Genomic DNA, 22,400 nt, shown 5'->3' on the forward strand with positions numbered 1-22,400 from the left:
CTCCTGTAATGCACCGTTTGCTACCTCTTGTATTTTCTTAACTCACGATTGTCACTTTTGCCTCATGTAATGTAACTTTTCCTTTTGTAATTTGTTCACTTGTAATGTTCTCTTGTATCAGTTCTGTTCCTTTTGTGAAGCGCTCTGACACCTTCGGGTAAAGTCCGCGCTACATAAAAACACATAAATAAATAAATAATAAATAAGGGAGGAAGAATGTGCTGGTTTCTGTTGGGTGTGAGGGAGGGGGCTGCAAAAGAACGGGGGTGGTCTGAGCCCCAGGACAGGGAGGCTGTGAATGAACAGGCCCTTGGGGAGAAGCATTCACTATGGGCGCAGGCGCAGTGCAGGGGGTGAAGGGGTGTTGAAAGAGGGGGGAAGGAGGTGAAGGGGGAAGGCAATCTGGTGGTAAGAGCAAGGAGGGAACCATGGGTCTGCTGGGCAAGGAGGGGGTGTGGGAAGGAGGCCTGCCAAAAAGGGCGGGTAGGTCCACGATGGGGGCCACCAGCATCATTAGAGCTGGGAGGTTGGTTGGAAAAGGCCCATGGGGGCTCAGGTCAGGTTGGTCGGAGGAAGAGGTCTGACACTTCCTGGCACTGCTTTAACAACCTCTAATGCCAGGGGTCACAATGCCTGTGCCAGGGCTGACGGGGGCAATTCAGGGGTCTCAGGTGTGACCGCTGGTGACCCCTAAATGATGTCCATGGCTGCCAACCCTGATCTGCTCTCTCACACCAATCCTTAGTACTTATTATCTACACCATCTCAGCCCCTTCAAGCATCAACACCCACTGTGGTCAAATAGTGCCCCAGGGTGCAATGGCCATGTGTGCCCTCTTTCTGCACCCTCAGAAACATTTGTTGCACAGAAAGGGTGGCAGATGCATGTGCAGCATTCTCTGTGATATAGATTGCAGCGATCTTACATGTGCATCAGTGCATCAGTGCAACCTCAAGCGGGTGTCCACTTATTTGTATGGGAACTTGACCTCATGCAAATGAGGGAACAATTTTCCTCTAGACCTGCACCATATTATAGATGAGGGCACAGAGGTAAAAGACCACTCAGGAGGGGCACTGACTGTGTACCCGGTCACTGCATCCCGTAAGGATGCCCTTTGGAAGGGTGGAATGGGGGTCCCATGTACTCTCCAGGAATTTCCCTGCAGGAGGGTGCAGTTACTCACTACACCTGCCTGCAAGGGGTCACTGTCTGCCTTTATAAGGCAAGCCGCGTTGCCAACTGCAAAGTGAAAGATGAACATGCTGTTTCAAAGAGTTTACACTAATGTGCCACCTCCAGGGCAGGCACAAGTTTGCAGCTGCCCTGGGAGCAGCTCATTAGCCGTTTTATGGTGCACCGACCAAAGCTGTGCTCAATGCACCCAATTAAAGGTGCACCATGGCGCAAACAAGGGAAGGGCCACTCTTTACATTATGCACCCTCTTGTGCACTGGCCTTGACCCAGACATTAAAATGCAAAGGGCCTCATTATGAGTTACCCGCCCAATTGGGATTCATAATTTTGCTGTTTCTCTGAAGGTGTGTAAATCACTGGGAAAAACATGCAGGAACATCGATTCCCATATGTTATTTCATAAAAGCGTGAAATAATGAGATTATGGGGCACTCGTAACTAGGGGTGGGCGGAATTTGCGTAGTTGCATTACGCAAAGTTCCGCGAAACGGTAAAAAATCTTAGCGAGCTACGCAGAATTCCGCAAGCACACAGAATTGCTTGTTCCACCCGTTCGCGATGCATTTTTCCTGTTTGGGGACACTGTTTGCGTGCTCGGGGGAAATATCTTGCGAACTTGCCCATGCGGCCGCGGCCATCTTATTTCACTTGTCTCGCCTGCTCACAATGCGCGTTTCCTGTTCGTGAATGCAGATGTCTGCTGGCACGTTTGAATGAAGTGTTCGCTATCGCAGACTCTTGCTGGATGGCGCGGCCGGCAACCAAATTCTCGTGGCACACGCAAACGGATAGGAAAACTCGTCGGCGAACGCAGGGATCCCGGTAAGTTGCTTCCGCACGTGCGAACACGCATTTTAAAAGCGCGAACAAGGAAAAAATTCCGCTATGCCATAGAGCGTGGAATTTTCGGCAATTCGGTGTTCTCCAGGGAACGCGGAATTGCCAAAATGCCGCCAATTCCACGAGCTGGCCAAATTTACCGTCCAGGCCTACTCATAACCATAAACTGAATTATCTTTAGGTGCTAGAATACAAATCGTTATTACCAATAACTCAATGATTTTACCATTACCGAGAATGTTGACATCAACCTATATACACATATATGCATGTTTGTATATATATCAAAACTGCAAAATTTTATATTATACAATATTGCCTAGTAGAAGGAAATAATGAATTGTTGCTTACATTTGTAAAAATGAGCTCAGTGCACAAAGAGAATGCCTTGATATTTTCTTCTATAAACTTGTTTGTAAAGCTCTCCCTTGACATTACTTTTCTCCATGTGAATGCTTGTTTTCATTTTCCATGGATATATTTAGGTTATTTACTAAATAGGTTGCAAAAACGTAATAAATATAAGGAAAGAAAACCACCATTTAGATGGAATTTAATGTATTTGTTTTAAGTTTCCTCAATTGCCTTGTAGGTGATGGTATAAATCATAATTAAAAAATAATTCAACATTTGAGGGCATGCTAAAAAGTGGTAGCTTTACAGCTGTTGCTAATACTAATAACGCTTAAGGTATAGGCAATCAGAAAATGAGGTAATCTATCAATTGTATCTTTAGGACCACCTATAGGAAGGGTTTGGAGTTTGTACCACCGATGGTAATGCAATCAGCCGGCAGTAAATTAGAATACTGCCTCGATGCTCCAGGACAGCATGTTAATGTCCCTTAAATACTAATTTACCACCAGTGTTATTTCTTACGGAATAAGGTCAGGAGTTATTATAGTACATTGGGGATTTGGCAAAACAAACAAATCCTTTTTTTCCAGAATGCTTTTGAGCAAGTTTTGCTTCCATGCCGACCCTCAAATGTCATTTTATTCAAATGGAAGAAATATATTGATTTGAGAGCTCTGTTCAGCTATATTTCTGGGCAAAAAGCAGCGACAGTAAATAAATAAAGTAAAACGACTGGCTGAAACACCAGTGCTTCAGAGAGGGAGACCTTTTCTTTCGTCATGTCCAGCAGTCCGACGGAGTACCGTTCACAGTTCAAATATATGCGGACAGTGTATAGCGCCTTGTGGAACTGCCGCTCGATGTCAGTGAGCTCCTCGAACACTTTGTTTGCACACCAGAGAAGGATCTTTAAAAGAAAAAAAACGATACAGAAATTAAAATATGCAGCAAACAAATATACAGATTATTCAGGCTTTTTTATGAGTCACTACAATACCATTTTTATTAACAAAGTGACCAAAGGTTCGAAAGCGTCGAGGAAAAATATCAAAGTTACAGAGACTATTGCACAACATTTTGTATTAGATTTTCTGAGTTGCAGATAAAACATGTTGTTAACATATGGCTATAATGTGCTCCTCGTTCTCGGAAATCAGCTCGGGCAGATCCTTTCAATGCATTATTATTGCACACAATGGCTGGTGAAACACCTCTCATCACAACGACTTTCAGATTAAGGCGGCCCCATTTCATAAAATCCGATTACGATGCAGTTTAGGTCTAAGCAATACGGTACCAACGCAACGGTCTCTATCAAAGACATAGAAAATGTCTGCTTCTGGGTGGTGGCTGTCCTGCATGACAGCCGTTAAAGATACCTACAACCTCCATGTCAAATATGAAATTTAAGTGGGTGGCCAGAAAGAGGCAGACACAGAGCATCACAGAATGTCTTTATTTTTCCCGAAAAGAGTATGCACTGAACAACAACAAAGGAATAATAAATCTGCCAAAGGCCTTGAAAGTGACCAAACAGCCGCCAATGTTTCAAAATTCAAACTGCATAAACAAAATATCAAGCATGATTTGGTATTCTCAGGTAAGTTACTAGAATCAATTTCACCCACAGAAAGTACACTCAAATCTGTGAAACAGACAGGAGGGTTGGAATTGGGATCAAGTTTGATTCCTAAATGATGTTGGTGTGGCCAACCCAGGATGGCCACTCCCTTAGTAGCTACATATACCTTCCCTTTGGTGACTCTATCTTTGACTTGGATAGTAGCCCAAAAGAAACCCTCTAGGCCATGGGTACTCACAAACTTTCTCTCGGGGGCCAAATTTACAGTGTGGCTTGTGGCCGAGGGCCGCACTGGTGGGGGTGGGGTCAGTGGGGGAGGGGGCGGGGCTAGAGCAAAAAAAAAACTGACCGTGAAGTTGAACACAGGCCCCTGCAAGAGACGCCTTCGTCTACTGAGCCACCAGACCTGGCATACACATCACTCACACACTCACACACACTCACTCACTCACTGTCTGTCTGTCTGTCTCCCTCCCTCTCTCTCTCTCCCTCTGTCTGTCTGTCTCCCTCCCTCTCTCTCCCTCTGTCTGTCTCCCTCCCACTGTCTCCCTCTGTCTGTCTCCCTCCCTCTCCCTCCCTCTGTCTGTCTGTCTCCCTCTCTCTCCCTCTGTCTGTCTGTCTCCCTCCCTCTCTCTCCCTCTCTGTCTGTCTCCCTCCCTCTCTCTCCCTCTGTCTGTCTGTCTCCCTCCCTCTCTCTCCCTCTGTCTTTCTCCCTCGGTGTCCCTCCCTCTCCCTCCCTCTCGGTCTCCCTCCCTCTCTGTCTCCCTCCGTCTCTGTCTCCCTCCGTCTCTGTCTCCCTCCGTCTCTGTCTCCCTCCTTCTCTGTCTCCTCCTGTCTCTGTCTCCTCCTGTCTCTGTCTCCTCCTGTCTCTGTCTGGCCCTGTCTCTGTCTGGCCCTGTCCCCCTCCCTCTGTCTCCCTCTGTGCCTCTCTGTCCCTGTCTCTGTCTCTATATCTGTCTGTCTCTGCCTCTATCTGTCTATGTCTGTCTGTCTGTTTCTGCCTCTTTTGGTCTCTGCCCCTTTTGGTCTCTGCCCCTGTCTGTCTCTGCCCCTATCTGTCTCTGCCCCTTTTGGTCTCTGCCCCTATCTGTCTCTGCCCCTATCTGTCTCTGCCCCTATCTGTCTCTGCCCCTATCTGTCTCTGCCTCTGTCAGTCTGTCCCGGTCTCTGCCCCTATCGGTCTCTGCCCCTGTCTGTCTCTGCCCCTATCTGTATCTGCCCCTATCTGTCTCTGCCCCTATCTGTCTCTGCCTCTATCTGTCTCTGCCTCTATCAGACTCTGCCTCTATCTGTCTCTGCCTCTATCTGTCTCTGCCCCTATCTGTCTCTGCCTCTATCTGTCTCTGCTTCTGTCAGGCTGTCCCTGTCTCTGCCTCTATCTGCCCCTGCCTCTATCTGCCCCTGCCTCTATCTGCCCCTGCCTCTATCTGCCTCTGCCCCTATCTGTCTCTGCCCCCATCTGCCTCTGCCCTTATCTGTCTCTGCCTCTGTCAGTCTGTCCCGGTGTCTGCCCCTATCGGTCTCTGCCCCTATCTGTCTCTGCCCCTATCTGTCTCTGCCCCTATCTGTATCTGCCCCTATCTGCCCCTATCTGTCTCTGCCCCTTTTGGTCTCTGCCCCTATCTGTCTCTGCCTCTATCTGTCTCTGCCTCTATCTGTCTCTGCCTCTGCCAGTCTGTCCCTCTATCTGCCTCTATCTGCCCCTGCCTCTATCTGCCCCTGCCTCTATCTGCCTCTGCCCCTATCTGCCTCCGCCCTTATCTGCCTCTGCCCCTATCTGCCTCTGCCCCTATCTGCCTCTGCCCCTATCTGCCTCTGCCCCTATCTGTCTCTGCGCCTATCTGTCTCTGCCCCTATCTGTCTCTGCCCCATCGGTCTATGCCCCTACCTCTTTTTGTCTGCCCCTACCTGTTTGTCTGCCCCTACCTCTGTTTGTCTGCCCCTATCTGTCTCTGCCACTCTGCCCCTATCTGCCCCTGCCTCTGTCTGCCCCCTCCTCTGTCTCTGCCCGTCTCTGCCCATGTCTCTGCCCGTCTCTGCCCTATCTGTCTCTGCCTCTATCTGTCTCTGCCTCTATCTGTCTCTGCCTCTGTCATTCTGTCCCTCTATCTGCCTCTATCTGCCCCTGCCTCTATCTATCCCTGCCTCTATCTGCCTCTGCCCCTATCTGTCTTTGCCCTTATCTGCCTCTGCCCCTATCTGTCTCTGCCCCTATCTGTCTCTGCCTCTATCTGTCTCTGCCTCTATCTGTCTCTGCCTCTGTCATTCTGTCCCTCTATCTGCCTCTATCTGCCCCTGCCTCTATCTACCCCTGCCTCTATCTGCCTCTGCCCCTATCTGTCTTTGCCCTTATCTGCCTCTGCCCCTATCTGTCTCTGCCCCTATCTGTCTCTGCCCCTATCTGTCTCTGCCCCTATCTGTCTCTGCCCCATCGGTCTATGCCCCTACCTCTTTTTGTCTGCCCCTACCTGTTTGTCTGCCCCTACCTCTGTTTGTCTGCCCCTATCTGTCTCTGCCACTCTGCCCCTATCTGCCCCTGCCTCTGTCTGCCCCCTCCTCTGTCTCTGCCCCTGTCTCTGCCTGTCTCTGCCCCCGTCTGTCTCTGGCCATGTCTGTCTCTGCCCATGTCTGTCTCTGCCCATGTCTGTCTCTCGGGAAGTGCACACATACTGGGTCTACACGTCCCCGTCACCAGCCCAGAGACAGCCCCCCCTAGCCCCCTAATGTAAAAGCCAGCTTGTTTTCTTTCAGAATGTGCTGCTTTGTAGGGTTTGTGTTCCACCACCTGTCCTGGGGGTCACAGCTGTCACGGCACCCCCGAGCAGTCAGATCAAAGCCCCCTTGGCGCCAGTCACCGGAGTACTTCACAGGTCTTTAAAAGACTATTTAATTGTTAATGAGGCCTTGTTGTATTTGACCTCTTATTAGCGCCCCTGCATCACCACTCTCTGCCTGAAATCACCCGGCCCCCATAAATCAACACTCGGCGGTGTTCGCAGACACTTTACAAAACAACAAAATACAACATAGGTACATGTCTGCAAGGTCCGCGGGCCGCACAGGAAGGCTTGCCGGGCCGCTGACGGCCCGCGGGCCGTACTATGAGTACCCGTGCTCTAGGCTAATTTTTGTCCCAGTGTAACCTCCGGGTTGAATATCAGATTTTAACAATTCCCTGTCTTTCCATAAGTCATTGAACAATTTCAGACTAATGATAGTATACCATGAACATGAATCTATCATTAAATCAATAGAAATGTTGTCAATTAAAATGGGCCAAGAAGGGAATTGTTTACGTTCAACCTCATCAACAGAAAGTATGTAGTTTTAGGTTTCTAGCTGGTTTATTCGTAGGAAGGAACAGCTTGACATCCACAGCAGGGAGCAGTGTAGAAAGGCATCCACTCCTCACAGCAACCGCTAACACTCTCACCACATTCTACCATGACACCACAGGTTCTAAGAACCCTAAACAAGTTACGGGCATGGAATACCACACATGACTGTCATCGTGTTTATCGACTGTGCTTTACCACCTTTTAGCTGTTTTACGGTAAGAGGCCATCTGCTGCTAAACCGTGTAAGCACGAGAACTGCCTCAAAATAATGTTCCTTAGAAAATGTTGAAGGGTTGAATTCAGTGGTGTGGCAGTTAGTACTTAATACTCAGTACCCATGGTGGTGATAGTCAATTATCTCGAATGTTCCAGTGTCTCAGGTGCTATTGCACTCTCGTTTGATACCCACATGGCGTGTTTAGTTTTCCAAATGTAACCAGGCCTAGTGGTCAAGGCTTATTCAAGGAGGCGGTAGTAGGTGTCGAAGTCAGATACAGTTTGCATCAATTATAGCCTGAAGTAACCTCAATATCCACTGTAAGCGTGGGTTCTTTTTAGAGTTGGGTGGTAATGGAAAAAGTTTGGCTAGATCTGCAGGAGAACCCACTCCAGATATTTCTGACACTAGAAGGGTAGAATGGTGAAGGAAGTTTTACTACCAGATTTTCCTCTGGCAAAAAGGGAGTGGAGAAAATACAGGAATTAATCAGAACCAAATGTGTCCAAAGATGCCAGTCTACTAAAAGCCACTCAAGAAAGTTCTGAAAGGTAACGTTACCGTGAAGCCAATGGCTGCGACCAGCCCTGCATCCCACTTCACTCTAAGGCAAGAAACCACTGTACGGAGCCCCTCCACCGATACCAATCCCTTTACTAGGAGCTAGGGGGCAGATTTACTAACTTTTGGCGCACACTGAGCAGCAACCAAAGTTGCTGTGTTGTGTTGACCCAAATGGTGAGATAAAATCAGAGCCAAATCTACTACTAGGTTATGGTTTAGGCTCCCTCTTTTCCGTTTTCACTGATTTTTACAGATAAATACAGACAGCAAACCATTTGTTTTCTTGTATCTGTTTTTAAATGTGGATAAAAACGGAAATTGGGTGCTTTTTGAGTGATTGCAAATACACTTTCCCATGACTGCCAGGGCAATACCTGTGTGGCTTTATAGGTAAGGGGGCAAAACATTTTTTTTTAGTAAAGAGTCTTAAACAGCAGTAGATATACACAAGGTTGATAATGACATGTGCATATTTTCATAGAAGTGCATTGATTTATCTTCTGCGGGTGTTCAAATAACTGAAACAAGGCAGGCATTCAAGCATGACTGCATATTTATTGATTGAATAAATGTGGAAATATACCAGTTTCAGCTTTATTTTTTCACAAAACTCATAATAAATATGGGTAAATTCGGATAAAGTTGACAAAAAATAAATATGTATAAATACAGACGAAATGTCAAAAAAATAAATACCATATAACCGGGAGCTTTAGGCTTCCATGCCCCAACACACACCCGTGTATTATAGTGTAGGGTGTGTGCTTTCTGTCAAGCATTGGTTCTGTACTAGAAGGGGGACAGTTTCAGTACAAAACTATGTTTTCATTCTTTTCCCACGGTGTGTGCGCACAGTGCCACACACGGGCAAAATTGGAACATTTGGGGCATTTTTAAATGTGGAGGCCGTAGTGATGGTAGATTGTGTGATATGAAACTGATAAATAACAACATAAGCTCCCACTACTCTGTCATGCCAAAAACGTCACCCCTGAATCCTATTTGAAGTCAGTTGTCCAAGTATATCTAGGTTCGATTATGAAAACTTTCTAGTCACTTGGTTTAAAAAATTTGTATCATTGTCATGCTAAAATCTGTTGACTCACTGAACATGATAAAGTGATCTGACACACTCTGGGGCCTGGGTCAGGCTACCTCATGCTACAAATAAATAAATAAAATTGTCTCTTAAAAAATATCCTAAAACTCATGTTAAAATTACCTAACGCTTTTTTTTCTACATGCATCTTTGATCAGCAAGCCTGGCTCTTGTGAGGCATTTATTAGTAGGCCACATACCCATCACTAGAACCTTCCAAAACATATATAAATGTTTGCTTGTTCATGTGGGCAGTGTTGTAGATGGAATAAGAACTTGTGGAATCTCATGAAGCACCAAGATTGTATTGAATCTGTCGGGTGTCTTAGTATTCTTGCTGCTTGATTTTACAACCCCCTTGATGACATTATAAGCCCACCAAAAGATGTTCAACCAATGTATTACCATAATTCGATTAGGCTCCAATAATGACTGCATCTAATGTTTCAAGATACAACTGGGAATTGATGTCCAATGATCCTAATAGATGGCTACGTCCGCATTACTAGTAAAGTGCACTGTCCCACTCTGAGCAGTGGTGCACGCTTAATTGTGTGTGCTGGACGCAGACAGGAACTGTGTGTCGTATCACAGTATGAAATAGACACACTGAAAAACATCAGTCCGCCTTCCACTGCAAGTGGTGACCCTGTCTCTATTTTCAAGAGGGACAGGGTTCCTTCTGCAGACAGGTGAAGGGAGTAGCTGCACACTCCTGTAGGTGAATGAGTGGGGTCCCTGGCCCCCTGTGCTTCCCTTCCTCCCAAAGTAGTCCTTCAGAGGGGCGGACTGACTGGTCACCACCTCTATGTTGCACACAGTCAGTGTGCCTGCTCTCGCTACTTTAATATACCACAGGCATAAAGGTAAGGATTCCTTCATTTGCATGGGACCATGCCCCAATTCAAAAAAGGGGCTAGACCCATTGAGATCACTCAAACTCACATTTAATGTTGGAGCAGTCCATATTATGGAAATGGCTGCACAAGTGTCTGTGTCCTCTTCTGTAACACCAAAGTGCTCCCAGGGCGCAAAGAGTGGGTGCACATACCTGTTCTACCCCAGGGCACTTTATAGGATATGGACCCTCAAATCTTCACCTGCTTATAAGAGGCATTTCAGCTCCTGCTAAGGTTTTGCAGAGTAATTAGGTATCAGTGGGTTGATCTTTTGAAGCATGCCACCTATACAGATTCTGTTTGGCATTGTTAACGTTAAGCTAATTGAGCTTCATGTAATTATTCCAACACAGAATTTACCCCCCAAAAATGCTCCCATTGTAAAATGACCTGAATGTGTGAGGATAGCCTGAGAAAAACTGAAAATCCTTATAGTACAGAAGTTCATGCAAAAGTTTAACAATGCAATTAAATAATGACAGTCACAGTTATATTCTTGCAGGACACCCCAGTTAATTCCACTGAGGGAAACCCAAGATTAACATCAATTTAGGATGGAGGAGACCCATTCTTCTGTAGCCCTGAATCCCACACAATCTGTGGAAGACAATTCAGTAATATTACAAAATTCCAGGTGTGTGTATCACGCCGTTTTCCTGTCTGCATTTTGGCTTTTCATGACTTGGCCATCACCCCCCTGCCAGGGCTCAAGTCACCACCGTGTCTGGGTTAGGGGTACGTCCCCCATACTTCCAGGTGGCAAGGAGCTGCCAAGAGTGACTCGAGCTATAAGTGCCTGAGGGATCCTGCTGCGCGGGATATGCCCAGGCGCCAACGGGCAAGACGAGGCTGGGCTACCCCTTTTGGCTTCAAGCTTTCAGGTCTCCGGGAAACATCTCTCGCTTCGGAGTGCACGGATAGAACTTAAGTGATTACCATGGGCAAGAAGAAATTAACAGCCCCTATTGACTCACTTGTAGCCAAAAAGGATTGCCTCTTAGCAAGTACAATAAACAAGTTTTCTGAGTAACGCTATAGGGCAAATACATACAGAAATTGAAATTGTGGAAGAAAGACTGGAAGCCACAAAAAAAGCTTTAACATTGGTCACAGCAAAGGACTCTATCTCAACAGATCCTTTGCCCTCACATGCGAGCACTGAGCCTTTGCAGGGGCCTTTTTGTGAGAAAGTGCTGATGGTGGATAAGAGCTTGCAGCCAATAAGTAGGGCTAGAGGGAAGAATGGGCCTTGTGTCTATGGGGGAATGCTGGATCTGGTACAAGAGAGTGAGTCCCATGGGGGCAGAGACCTAATGGGGTCGCCTCCAATAAAGAGGCAGAAAAGTACGAAACAGCTGAAAAATTGTATTAGAAAGCCTAATGTGAAAATCAGATGACCAAACAAGAGAAGGGAAATGTTCGAGAAGAGGCCATGCTCTACAGATTCACATTTTATTAATGGTTTAAAACTCGCGGAGGCTACAAGATTTAGCACTCAGTTTGTTTTAAAAAGCATGGAATATCTTATTCAAAATCTGATTAATCCAATAGTAGCGGCCTTGACTGGTATTGATTCGACATTGAGACATATTAAAGGATATCTTCTACATCTAGTAGCTAGAGACAGGCCATTATGTATGAAGGCATCATCAAATACTAATGCGTCTAAGGATCAAAAAAACACTGGCCATAGAGACTATAAAGATTCTGAATGTGTGACAGTGTTGGGAATTTCAACTGGGGAAAACTATTTACAGTCTATGAAGATGAGGGCCCCTGATAAACAGGTGTGGCTCGTGTGAGGGAAAAGAGGTGAGGCGGGGAAGGTGGAAAGGGGGACGAGGGAGATAAATGCAAAATATTTAAATAACCTACCTGCTGCTCTCCATCGCGTCATGCTCGTCTGCTCCTCTCCTCATACGAAGGCACTGGCTCCAAGCCTGCCCTGTGGCCAATCCTGAAGCTGCTCTCGCTTGAGAGCAGCTTCACGATTGTCCTGAGCACCCTCGATTGCACTCCATGACAGACTGTGAGTCTCTGCCTTCTTTATCCAACCCAGCAGCGTTGCTGGTTGGGAGAAAACTTTCACTGCGCATAATGGTTTGGCTGGCCTGAGACGGCCGGCCAAACCATTATGTGTGGTGAAGGAAGTTCATATACCTCTCCCCAGAGTGCCTGTCATCACTGTGGCCATAACCCCAAGACTCGGCACAAGGAAAATAATATGATAATGAAACGGATTTTAAAACCGTTTTATTATTGTTTGATTTTTCATGATTTGGAGGGTGCTGGCATGGGGGAGGCGACGCTCCTCCGCCATAGCGGAGGAACCGCCCCTTCTGCTAATTACAATCTGTCAGTGCAGGTTAATATAACAAGTCCACATCCTACCCTTCTAGTAGCCATTGAAAGTATTCCTGATAATATGCAACCTTTATGCAGCCTGTCCTTCAGCTACCACCAAATGCGGGCCAACTGGTGATCATTCTGAAATATTTACCAACCATGCACCATAGCCAAACTGAAACCAAGACCCAGCTAAAATATAAGGCTATACACTGGTTATGTACATCTTTGGGGGACCTGAGCAACTGCGCATTACAGAATATTATCCTAGTGAGCTGAATTCTTGGCTGGGCAGTACAGCAAAGAAGGAGAAGGGAGATTGCATTGTTATTAACTTCTCTAACGTACATTTGGTCGCCATATTATTACACATACTATGGAATTTTTTTATTTCAAAGCAAGTTTGATTTGACTGTTGAATGTCTTGCCTTAACTGAGAATTGAATAAAATTGGCTATAAATAAATTTGCAGGACACGGTCATAGTAAGGACTTAAACATGCTAATAATAATAATGACAGACAGATATCCTGGCTCTACCTGAGAGGTATCGGATTCTTAGACTGGATAGAGTAGGGAAAGTGGGAGGTGGAGTTGCGATAATTTTTAAAGAAGAGTTGAAAGCTACTAATATTGACTCTGTTTCCGATACCCAGATGGAAATCTGTATATTCAAAGTGGAGTTGTCACATCAGGAAACTTCAAAGGGTGTTCTGTTATATCGCCCTCCGGGGCCACTTAAAGATTTTAATCTATTAATTGAGAAAATTGCCCCTCATAATATTGCCTCCAACCACTTCCTGCTGTTAGGGGATTTCAATATCCACAGCGAGGATAAAGCGAATACTGAAGCTGCCAGCTTTTTAGCTGACATGGCCACTTTGGGCCTGGGAAAGATTAATAGTGGTCCATCACATCTGGCTCGTCACACCCTGGATATTATACTTACCACTTTCCCTCTCATAAGTGCAGATCCTCCGTGCCCACTGACTTGGTCGGATCACTCGATGATTCAGTTTCAGATCACTAGCTGCCTCAGACAGCAATCAGCTGGAGGCACCCAGATGGCCCTTCAAAGACATTGGCACAAAGTCACGTATGACTCTTTTAGCAAACTATATACGCCCCCGATATTCAATGAACATATGGACCGCACCATGAAGCTAAGGGTTTTTAATGAAAATATTAGTGACATAATTGACACTCTGGCTCCATTAAAACATCGACCTAATAAATCTTGGAGAAGAAGTGAAGAGTGGTACACTGCCGAGTTAAGGCTGGAAAAATCCAGATATAAAGTGCTAGAAAAAAGCTGGCGCAAATCTCAGTTAGATAGCGAAAGATCTAACTTTTAACTAGCTCTCGCTGTCTATCACAAGAATCTAAAAATAGCACAGAAAAAGCATGTTATACTAAAATTGAACCAGGTAGGAAACTGAACAAAGGAACTATATAAAGTCCTTAACGCCTTCACTAAGCCCTTAGCTTGCGCTCCACAGATTATCCCCTCTCAGGAGCTGTGTGACAACATAGCTGTGCACCTGGAGGAAAACATCTATTTGATCTATAACCAATTTCCTCAAAATCCCTGTTATGTGGAGCCCACTGACTATAGCTCTCCAATAGTTAAGGATCTGGCTGCAGGCCTGGTTGGGTTCAAAGGTTTTCCGATTTCTCAGATGGAGGCCATGCTTAGTACAGCGAAATCCGGCTCTCCTCTAGATGTGTTGCCAGCACACAAATATGCTTTGCTCGCTCCTCTTCTAGCTGCCCCTATGACTGAGATTCTGAACACCTCTTTAAGCAAAGGTATTCTGCCTTTTGACTGGAAGTCCGCTCAAGTACTCCTGATTAAAATGAAAGATCAACTGCCCGCTGATGTGCTCTCAAATTACTGCCCCCTTTCACTCCTCCCGTTGATGAGTAAAATGGCAGTGAGTTATATTAACATTCAGCTAGTGGAATACCTCGATAAACATGCCATTCTTGATCCCTCTCAGTCAGAGTTTAGACCCAACCACTCCACAGAGACAACCCTTATTGCGGTCACAGATCATATTAAAAAGGCTTTAGATGCTAATAAAGCAGTGCTACTGGTTTTATTGGACCTGACAGCAGCCTTTGACACGATCTCTCATCAGAAACTGATTGTGCAACTGAGGGAGGCCGGTCTGCAGGGACAGGCACTTAATTGGCTGGTCAGTTTCCTTGACCAAACCATCTACTTTGCTCCATTCCTTTCCCAAATCTTGAAACTCACTAAGGGGGTGCCCCAGGGCTCCTGTTTGAGTCCAACTTTGTTTAATATCTATGCCCCCCCCTTGCCAAGGTTATTAGGGAGTACGTTTCACTCCCTTTTCCTACCCTGACAATACCCAATTGCTCCTGTCTTTTGATAAGGACTCTGAGTCTATTGATCAGTGTTTTACTAAGGGGATGTCAGCGATTGCAGAGTGGATGACGATCCACTGTTTGCAATTAAATGCGTCATAGACAAAAATCTAGTTGTTTGGGTCAGCCCAGAATTTCTGGTCCCCAGGGTGGTAGCCTGCAACATTGGGTTCTGCTCCTACTCCTACCTTGGTGGCAAAAAACCTGGGAGTACGCTTGGATGTGCTGTTATCCATGAAGGACCAAGTAATGACTGCAGCAGGGACTTGCTACCATACACTAAGCCTTTCACGCAGAGTTTTCCGTGGCTGCCTCTGTTTGTATGAAGAACCCTGATCCAGGCTTTGATCATGGGCCGCTTAGATTATTGTAATGCACTACTGGCATCTGCAAATGAGTCCCTACTAACCAGATTGCAGATTGTACAAAATGTGGTGGCTCGCCTGGCCCTAAAAAAAATACCTCGTACCTCTTCAGGTCCATTATTACAGCAACTTCACTGGCTCGCCATCTGCCAGAGAATTCATTTTAAGCTTTGTTGTCTCACCCATAAAGCTTTATATGGTGCGAGCCCCAGCTACCTGTCAGATAAATTTAAAATCTACTGTCTGAATCGTCCTCTTAGATCGGGAGGTAAAGGGTTGCTGGTAGTTTCCTGGTTTAAGAAATTTAGAACCGGAGGCAAAACCGTTGTTTATCTAGCCTCAAAATTGTGAAATACCTTGCCTGAGGAACTACGCAATTGCTCCAACTTACTCTGTTTCAGGAAACACCTGAAAATAGTATTGTTCAGAGCTTAATCTTGTCTGCCCATGTTTATCTGACTATCCTGCTCCTATAGCGCAGAGATACCCATTCGAGGGTGATTCCTGCGCTTTATAAGTCCCAACACAATTAGATAGACAGACAGACAGACTGGTAGATAGATAGCTAGATAGATAGATAGATAGATAGATAGCTAGATAGATAGATAGATAGATAGATAGATAGATAGATAGATAGCTAGATAGATAGCTAGATAGATAGAAAGATAGATAGAAAGATAGATAGATAGATAGATAGATAGATAGATAGATAGATAGATAGATAGATAGATAGATAGATAGATAGATAGATAGATAGATAGATAGATAGATAGATAGATAGATTGATTTACCTGACTTCGCCGAGACTCCACATTGTGAAGGTAGGTGATGTGATACTGTTTAAGGACAATGGAAACAAAACTGAGGTATTTCACAAATACCTGCAAACATAAAAAAGAAATATGTGAATCTGAATGGCCCAAAGTTTCTCAGATAAAAGGTGTAAGATTGGTTTATCATCACTCAGAACTTTACCTCTTCATCCTGCTTGGAGAAGGCAGGAGCGTTTAATTTATTCACGGCCATCATGATTGCAAGCACCTCCTTCCCGTACATGATTGGAGTTGACAACACACTATTTGTTTTATAACCACTTTGTTTGTCTGCAAAGTCAGAAAAATGGGTATTCTGAAACAAAAGAAACATTTGGGAGTCTTTGTAAAATAATTTTTGCACAGCCTTTTCATGAAGTCATCTTACAATATCATTCATTGAACCCGTTCCAATTGCTCCAGCAGACATAATGTTCTCATCTCTAGTTGGTGTTACATACACATATTAACTTAGAGAGCATGTGGTATTTAGGTAAATCATCATGGGATGATAGCATGGCAGTCAAGGCTTTGCACATAAACAGTCCAGCTTTTATTAAATCTCGGATCCAATATTCCCCCTCTAGGGATCTTGGATCCACTCAGCTACACTATATAGCGATCCCCCCATTCGACGGAGTAGGACTGGTGGAGTCAGGCTCTCAGTCACTGCTCCTCGCATCTAGAACGATCTGCCTTTGGAACTTAGGATCACTTTAAACTATGTAAAGTTCAGACACTTGTTAAAGACTCTTTAAGCAAGCTTATCAATATGTTTCTGAGACATGCTGAGACAGTTACGGAGCACCAAGAGACTGTTTGGTGGATGTGCGCTCTATAAGAACCTGTAACATAACAATGTAATAACATTAAAGCGAGAGTGAGATCACATATCAATCCAGCAAGGACATTGCCATTTTGGGCAGTGCAAGCAAAGTTTGAGTAGACACTGCTGAAAGAACACCCCCATAACTGGCTGTCACGTGTGAGGCGCTTGCATGTCGGCGTAGGGTGACGTGTGTTGGTAAGCAGCATAGTAAATGTAAATGTAAATGTGGGTGTACTTGTAAAGCGCACTGCAACTCCATGGAGTATCCTGGCGCTGAAGCCCGCTGGGGAACCCGTCCTGGTTTTCCCTGTGAGATGGTCCCTTTCTGGGTATCTCCAAGGTGAAACCAGGCATCCCCGGCGTCTGTGGGGGGCCGTTGTAGAGATGAGGCAAGCTTAATGCCCAGAGTTGCCGAGTGTGTTCCCTGGTTAGAGTAGGCACCGAGGCGAGAATTATCGAGTCCGTTTTGACCCTGGTCCACGACCCTGCCGCGTCGGGAATTGAACCCTGGTCCCGGGCCGTTCTCTGCTTACGGGTCTGCCGCCTCTAACCAGTGAGCCACATCACTCCACTCCATACATAGTGTTCTACTCAGTCTTAGAAAGCATTGTCTCATCCTCCAAGACCCTGATTACAACCTTGGTCCTAGTTCCATTTCAGGTCCAAACTCCCAAGTCAGGCAATATTCGCCTAAGCACTAATTGCACAAGTGCTATTTGCTGATGTACAAATTGCTGACCCTTGCCCGAAAAGGATGGGCATTTTAATCCCGATTTAGGCACAAACTACAGTTTGTGCTCAGAAATGGATTCCTATCTGACCACAATATGTGGAAGTTTGAATCTGATGCAAACGGCCGGTGAAAACAGTGCACCTAACAGTGGGTGAATTTGTGTACAGCAAGTGCATTCTTTTCACCCTTATTGGTTCTGAAAATTTAAATCGGGTGCGGATTTCACACCCACTTATTAGTTCACTGAGCATTAACCCAAATTAGCAAGTGCGCAATTGTTACCGCAAAATGCATGCAAATCTTGTTCAACCCCTGTGCTACTTGTACAAAGCTTTTCACCAAGTTAAACCTGGTGCAAACTGTCTTGGCAAATTCTGCGGTATTGCCATTAGTGTACCCTGGAACATACATGGATCTTCTGATTTGTACTCCCTAGAACGCTTGTGTCTGTTATAGAGTACTCATATTGGATTTGCACACTATTTGTAACAAGAGGACAATTTGTACATTCTTAATTAGGCATGCCCAATAGCATATGTTCAATTACCACTTGGGCACATACCAACTCCCTTGGGGACCTGCACCTGAAATGGAATCAGCACCATGGTTGTAATCAGGGCGTAAGTGGTATTTGTGTGTTGAACACTCTGGCCTCTGAGGGGGGGGGCTGTGGGTACTCATAAAGGTTTATCAGTCCTTGATTAGAGGTTTTTGAGACCCTCCTTGCCCCTCACAAAGGGGCGCACAATGTCCCCTAATGGTCTACCTCAAGGAACTCCCCATTTAGGTCAGGCACGCTATCATAGAAATTACAGTTTCCTCTCATTCCATTTTCCTGATTCCTGGGCTGAATATAAGTTTGACAGTGTCCTTCGCGATGGCGGAGAACATTACTTCTGCCTCCTGATGGTACCCTGTCTGTGAAATTTAGAGATGACTGCTGACTCGTCTATAATCCCAGCACTGTGTAAAGAACCACAGTCACAGCATTTCCCTTCAAGGTACAAAAGGTTTAGTGGACAGCTACCGTTTGACGGCCATCCACAAAACTTGTAACTTTTCTTTGTTTTCAGAAACCAGCAGGAGTTTGTTTCAGAAAAACGGAAAAATAATGGCCCACACCCTTGGAGTTTTCTCCCAGAGTGTGGGGATCATTTGTTTCTTTTTCTGTCCCTCACTGCTAGGTTTTTCCTTGGGGTAACTGACCGAAAAAAAGGACATTACACTGTCCACTTCATGTAATACTCTTCCTCCAACAAGGCAGATCAAGAGTTTGGTGGAGAGGGCACTCCGTTTCATTAGCAGAGGAGTACCCTAGCATCTAAACTCTAAATCAGGTCCTAAGATTTATGAAAGCGCCATTGCTTAGATGGTAAAACATTTTTTTTTTAAAACCCTATTTTTTTTAGGAGCTCTCGAGCCTGAATGCCGAGGTTACCTAAAACCAACGCTGTCACGTCTCGTCCCTTTCCACTTTAAATCTCCTTCTTTCTACTGCCCTGGATTTCCTGTCTCTTGAGCTCTCCCCCTTTCTCCCGTGGCTATTGTTTCACTATTATTTTCTTCTACCTTCTTTCAGTCTTTTCTGCCTTTTTCTCTCTTCCACTGGATTAAAGTCTGATGATGAAAAATAAATCCCTCTCCCACAAAGTGGTTGTCAGTTTTCACCCCCATCACCTCTACACAAATTTAGCACTGGACCCATCCTGTAATATAACGTACTATTCAGTGTCATAGATTACCTCATATGGCATCTGCTCTCGCAGCATGATTTAGTTCCTACAGCTTTAGCCAACTGTTTAATCAGATGTGAAAAAAACCTTTTCTCCTCTTAAAAGTAATCTATTTTGTGAGTGGGTTTTGCATCATTGGTGTCCTATACCATGACCTAAGATCTGACGCAGTGTTTTATTTCGGATTTGTCCATTTGTACAAATAATCAAATGAATACATTCATATGTACATTATGCACAGCAATTCCTTTACAAAAATATAAAGCAAGTTATTTTTCTCCACATTATTTGAAACTCATCTGCAATCCTTATAATCAGTTCCATCGTCTCTTTGAATTTCCCAACTGAGATTGTTTCCTTCAATTCAAAAATCTTTTATTCGATTAAGCATTTTGTTAATCATAAAAAGTACATCATATTCAAACACTTCTTCATAAAAAATACATTTTTATTAATACATTAATACAGTACATGTTAAAAAGAGAAAGTAAGAAAATAAAAAGTAAATTCACTTTAGTTCATAAACAGGGTTATTACAGTTGTTTAAAAATTTCAACTAGGGCTCACTTCTATGGCTTTGCGAATTGTTATACATGATTTCAAAAACAAGGCTAAATTCTTTGCCACGTATTGTGATTCAAGCTGTTGTAGTGCTAGGAGTGCCGGGCGACAGGTCCTCAACCCCATCTGGCGCAGTATTGGTAAAACCCAACGTTTACGTGTTTCAGCATAAAAATGACAAAACAGTACTACATGAATGGTTGTTTGGGGGGAGACCTTGTCGCATGGACATTTTTCTAATTCGTGTGACCAATTTGACATTTTTGGAAAAGTAACCAATCTGAAGAACAGATTAAAACGGAACCTGGTTAATAGATATTTTTCGTGGTTAGATGTATGATATGTTAAGTAAGGCTGTATACCTGCAGACACTTGGGCCATCAAGATGTGAGCGTTGGATTGCTTGGATACTTCTCCAGACAGGCGGAGTTCCCTTAAATGGTTGTGACATTGATATTTCAAGGTTTTTCTACTCATCTCGGTGATAGATGAAGGCTCAATGACATACTGTACAAGGTCCAGATCTTTCAGGAAATTGACCACATACGCCAACCATGGGATGCTATTCCAGGATGTCAGCTCTAGGCATTCTAAAATTAGGGCACGCGTGAGGTGGCATTGTGGCTTAGACCAAATACGATGCCATAGAAGCATTGGTTGACATTTGATGTAATCTACTAAATAGTCAATGCCAAGCTCAATATGACAGCCGTATGTGGGGGCACTCTGTGGGAGGGCCAACAAATATTTAACAAAGCCATTTTGGATTTTTTGCAATTCCTCCGCTTTTACATAGCCCCATACACCGGCTCCGTATGTGGCGATGCTCAGGCATTTAGCTTGGTGAATTTTGAGTAATACAGATGGAGTTGGCTTACCCATTTTTCTGGAGAAAGAGACGAGGGCAGAAGTTGCTCGTTGGTAAAGCAACTTCCTCGTTACCATCGCCCTTTTCCATGTTAGCTGGTCATCTATTAGAATACCCAGATAGGGGTATTCCCTAACACGATCCAGTTTTGAATGCTCAATGCAAAGATGTTTAGAGCTTTTTACCTTGGGCCCTGTTTGCATGACGAAGGTCTTTGTTTTGTTCACCTTTAACCCAAGTGAGAGCATGTAATTACAATATTTATCCAGCTGCTTCTGGAGCTGTACTAGGGTCCTAGCGAAAATTACGGAGTCGTCAGCGTAGAGTAATGCTGGAATAGGGCGATGATTGATGGTAGGTAGATCCTGACTCCCTTCTAACATGGCTGCTTCCAGACCATTGGTGTATAAGTTAAATAGAAAGGGAGCCAGGACACAGCCCTGTCTTACTCCACGGTTGATTGGAAAGGAGGGTGTTAACTCTCCGCCCATGCCAAATCTTACGCAAGCCGAGGCGTCAGAGTAAAGCTCGCGCAAGAACTTAATAAGGGGGGGTCAACACCCAACTCCTCCAAAATAGACCAAAGCTTGGCGTGGATTACACAATCGAACGCCGCGCTGAGGTCGACGTAAACCATGAATAGGTTACCCCGTTTTACCCCAACATACTTTCCTATTAGAAGTGTTAGGTTTAGGGCCTGTTCAACAGTGCCCAGTCCCTCCCGGAATCCATACTGAAGGTCGGTAATGATGTTCTTTTCAGCCGCCCAATCCTGTAGGCGATCTAGAATTAGACGACCCGCGACCTTGCCCAGTGAATCCAGGAGGGAGATGGGCCTGTAGCAGGCAGGGTTATTTCTTTCACCTTTTTTAAAGATTGGGAGAAGTATGGAGGATGACCATGAGTCCAAAAGGCCAGTATTTAAAACTGCCACCATTAGCTGGGTGATGATTGGGGACCATAAATCGATGTTTAGGAGAAATATGTCTAGTGGGGCACCATCTGGGCCGGGGGCCTTTCCGGTTTTTGAGGAGTTTAATGCGCTTATGACCTCCCCAAGTGTAAAATGGAGGTCAATTGGATAAACCCTTTTTTTTGAGGACGCCCTCGCTGGATTGGAGTGTGCAACGCTTACCGAGGGGAGGTCACTAAAGATTTTGGAAAAGTGAGTCACCCACTCGTCCGCGGTCACAGCTACGTCCAGATGTTGATGTGAATTTTCCTCAAGTAGAAAGGGGGATTTTACTACCCGCCAGAATTGAGAGCTGTCCTTGCTATGGCAACTCTCGTGTAATTGAGCCCATAGTTTGTTTTTATGGTCTTTTTTACAGCTAATTTGGGCCTGCTTGTATTCAGATCTTAATTTGGCTACTTTGCTTTTGTCTCTAGTTGGATTGTGAAGCTCTTTTTTTAGAGCAGTTAAGGCTTTCCGACATGCCGTGTTGAACCATCCTGGCTCAGAGTGGTTCCCCAGTTTGTGAGTTCGAAATAGTTCCTTCTGGATGACTTTCAGGATTTCCCCGAAGCTAGAAATAATTTGGTCGGGGGGGGATTCCACTTCAAGACAGATGTTTATCCATGGGAGTGCCTTAGTTATAACCATACTTGATGTTTCTACTGGATCTATTCTTGTCCATTTCACAGAATAACCATTGGTTCTATCCAAAC

The 22,400-nt window shown here is 44.9% G+C and overlaps 1 protein-coding gene across 1 annotated transcript in view; it reads right to left on the reverse strand.

Moving 5' to 3' along the window:
• Positions 1–22,400, reverse strand: part of PDE6C (phosphodiesterase 6C) — a 348,347-nt gene that overhangs the window by 214,499 nt on the left and 111,448 nt on the right. The window contains exons 2-4 of the mRNA XM_078641134.1: positions 16,172–16,324; positions 15,988–16,077; positions 3,163–3,303 (exon numbers count right to left, since the gene is read on the reverse strand). Of these exons, the coding sequence (XP_078497260.1) occupies positions 3,163–3,303; positions 15,988–16,077; positions 16,172–16,324 (384 nt within the window). The remainder of the gene's footprint in view (positions 1–3,162; positions 3,304–15,987; positions 16,078–16,171; positions 16,325–22,400) is intronic.

Source organism: Lissotriton helveticus, chromosome 5_1 (genome assembly GCF_964261635.1).
Source record: "Lissotriton helveticus chromosome 5_1, aLisHel1.1, whole genome shotgun sequence".
NCBI classification, from domain to species: Eukaryota; Metazoa; Chordata; class Amphibia; order Caudata; family Salamandridae; genus Lissotriton; species Lissotriton helveticus.